The sequence below is a fragment of the Bison bison genome, unplaced genomic scaffold (assembly GCF_000754665.1).
Source record: "Bison bison bison isolate TAMUID 2011002044 unplaced genomic scaffold, Bison_UMD1.0 scf7180017864527, whole genome shotgun sequence".
Lineage (NCBI taxonomy): Eukaryota > Metazoa > Chordata > Mammalia > Artiodactyla > Bovidae > Bison > Bison bison.
In genome coordinates this window covers 603389-606163 of record NW_011495078.1, presented here as the reverse complement: position 1 = coordinate 606163, position 2775 = coordinate 603389, and the positions used below count along the sequence as shown (strand labels likewise).

General features: G+C 64.0%; 1 protein-coding gene across 1 annotated transcript in view; it reads right to left on the bottom strand.

Annotated features, from left to right (window-relative positions):
* Positions 1–342: 342 nt before the first annotated feature.
* The window catches only part of GAS6 (growth arrest-specific 6), a 17041-nt gene continuing 14608 nt past the window's right edge, over positions 343–2775 (bottom strand). The window contains exon 12 of the mRNA XM_010831533.1: positions 343–782. Coding sequence (XP_010829835.1) covers positions 568–782 — 215 coding nt within the window. The 3' untranslated portion in view covers positions 343–567. The remainder of the gene's footprint in view (positions 783–2775) is intronic.

Here is a 2775-nt window from a genome sequence, read left to right as displayed (position 1 = left end):
GGGAGGGCCGCCCCTTGGGGGGGGGCCCTGCCACAGAAATAGCAGAGAGGGGCCAAGCCTGGATCTGTGCCCATCAGCTTGCAGCCGCAGTAGGAGGGGAGCTGATGGCTCCCGCAGGTAGGCTGACGTGGGGAACACACCCCTCTTGGGACAGGCAGGAGAATAAACCCATTTCCACTACTCTTGCCTGTTCTCTAAGAAGACAGCCAGCGCGGTGACCAGTGACGGTCGGGGGTGGGGCAGGGACTGTATGGAGGTGACGGCGGCCTGTCCAGGGGCGGATACTCAGAGCCCTGCCTGCCTCCGGGGGAGGCCTGGTGAGGGTCTGGGCCTGTTTGTACACTCACACACGTCATTTGTGAGCAAAATCATTTGGCTTAAATACAAGTGATTACTTCAAATTATCTACACCGCTGGGGGTGGCAGGATGGTCTCCCCACTGCACAGCCAGCCTGCAGGACTCCAGCACCGTCCCTGAGCCACCAGAGGCCATTGAGACGCTGCTGAGAGGTGGGCGCTGGAACTTTGAGGGCGAGAGGTGGGGCTGAGCTTCACGGTGGCTCCGTCTCAGAGCGAGGGTTGGGGGGTGGGGGCAGCAGCAAGCGGTACCTGCTTCTTGAGCTTTTTGGTGGAGTGGTAGTCGACCAGCGCCACGGAGAGGGCCACGGCCTGGTGGTCGCCCACCAGCGCAAGCAGCACCCCGGTGTCCGCGGCAGGGCGGACCCGAGCCACGGCCTCCACTGCCCAGGTGGTCTTCATCCCGCCGGCAGGGGACGTCCGTGCTGCAAGGAAGGCCACGCATCACCAGGCAGTCCAGACAGCGCAGCGGAGAGGTGGCAGGCTGGGCCCCGCGGGGCCCCGGGCAGCAGAGGCAGCGGGAAGCCGGTAGCTCGGGGCTCAGTGGCCCGGCCGTCAGGAACTGACAGGGAGCCCGGCATTGGACTCTAGAGGCCCCAGCCCACTGAGAATAGCCACATGCTCACTCCTCAAGAACCCCTTTGAGTGGCCACCGGCCGCCCCACCCAGTCTGGCCGGGACCATCCCCTGGGCACCTGACTCCCCGCCCCCAGGACAGGAATGGGGTGGGGCTCAGCCTGCCCACCCATCGCACAGGCTCAGCCCCGCAAACTGAAGGACCGGGAAGGGTTGGGAAGGCAGTGAAAGCTGCCGGACACTGCGTCCAATCTTCCTTCCCGGGCCGCGCTTTTCTGCTCTAATCGATGCTCTGCGGGGCTGGCGCTGCTTACAGGACACGTGTTACAGGACTCGGTAGGCATGTGTGTGCGTGACAAGCCGCCTGCCGTGTGTCACGTATGTCAGGCTCCAGAGCACCCTTGGTAGCCGTGGTGGGTCCGGGTCTCAGACGCAAACACCACCTCGTGTCTCCTCCCAGCTGAGCCACGGCTGCTGAAGGGGCCGGAAGGAAACCTTGCCCCCTCGGTTTCTAAGCGTTTCCACCTCTCGGGATGCAGCAGGTTGGCAAGGCCACTCGGGTCAGGCCTTGCCCTGCACTGGTCTTTTCCGCCAGCAGACCGAGAGCCCCATGAATCGTGTGCAGGTCCCCACCCCAGAGAGGGACGTAACGATCAGTTCTGAAAACTGTTCACTGAGCTGAACACACGTAGAATTGGAAAAGGCAACGAACAAAACCCCCAACCCAGCCTTCTCCTCTGTTGCCAAGTCTCCCTGCATCCCTGATGGTGGGGAGAGCGGCGATCTCTGTGGGGTCCCCCAATGGAGGTGGGGAGAGGGGCGATCTCTGCAGGGTCCTCCTAGCGGAGGTGGGGAGAGCGGCGATCTCTGCGGGGTCCCCTGGCGGAGGTGGGGAGAGGGGCCTGGCTGCCAGAAGCGTGTTTGAGGGGCCAGCGCCTCAGCTCCCCTGGGAGGTTTCCTTGGGTGCTGAGGGGGACTACCTGCATGCCCCTTGCCTGATGGCTTCTGGGGCTTTAAGACCCACAGAGTCCAGATCTTTGACCTGCCACTGAGAATGGTGCCTATAACTCCTGACACGTCCCTTCTGTGTCATACTGAGGACAGGACGGCCCAGCCTGAGGCGCCCTAGAGGCGCCAGTCCTGACTGCCGTGTGGCCTCTGCCTTTTCAACCTGCAGATCTAATAAGCCCCGCAGCCAAGTGGCTGCCTCCATGGCGGGCACACAGGCAGCGGGGCCGTGCCGCCAGCGTGTTGCATGTGACACCCACTGCCACAAGGACGCCCCGGGTCTGCGCGCACAGAAGCGAGGGCTGCAGGGGCGGCGTGAGCTCCGTACGAGCTGCAGTCAGGAGTGAAGGTTTCTCCTTGGGTGACCTGGTGGCGCTCGTGACAGGTAAAGCCAAGACAGAAATGGGGAGGGGGGAGTAGGTCCCATCTCTGACCCGAATAGACCGTCCCTACGCTTGGGCCACGCAGGGTGGTGAGGGTCACGTGTGCACCTTCACCCGTGACAGGCTCAGAGTCTGGAAACAGACGCTGGGGGCATGCCGGGCAGGGGGTGAGGCACACCTTGCCACCTGAGGAAAGAGGCTCACGGGTCCATGTGCGGTGTCTCCCAGGCCGCGACACAGAGCCGCCCGACAGCCTCACGTCAAAGGCCACCAAGGCCGCGCGCCCAGGCACAGCGATGCCTCCGGGCACAGCGGTGCCCTCCTGGGGGCAGAGGTTAACTCTGGCCCTGCCCGAGGAAATCTGGGGAAATCCTGAGTCCAGACTCAAAGCGAACCGCTGTGCCCCCACCCCCACGGCCCACACGGTGCAGGGCAACCCCTCAGGGCAGAC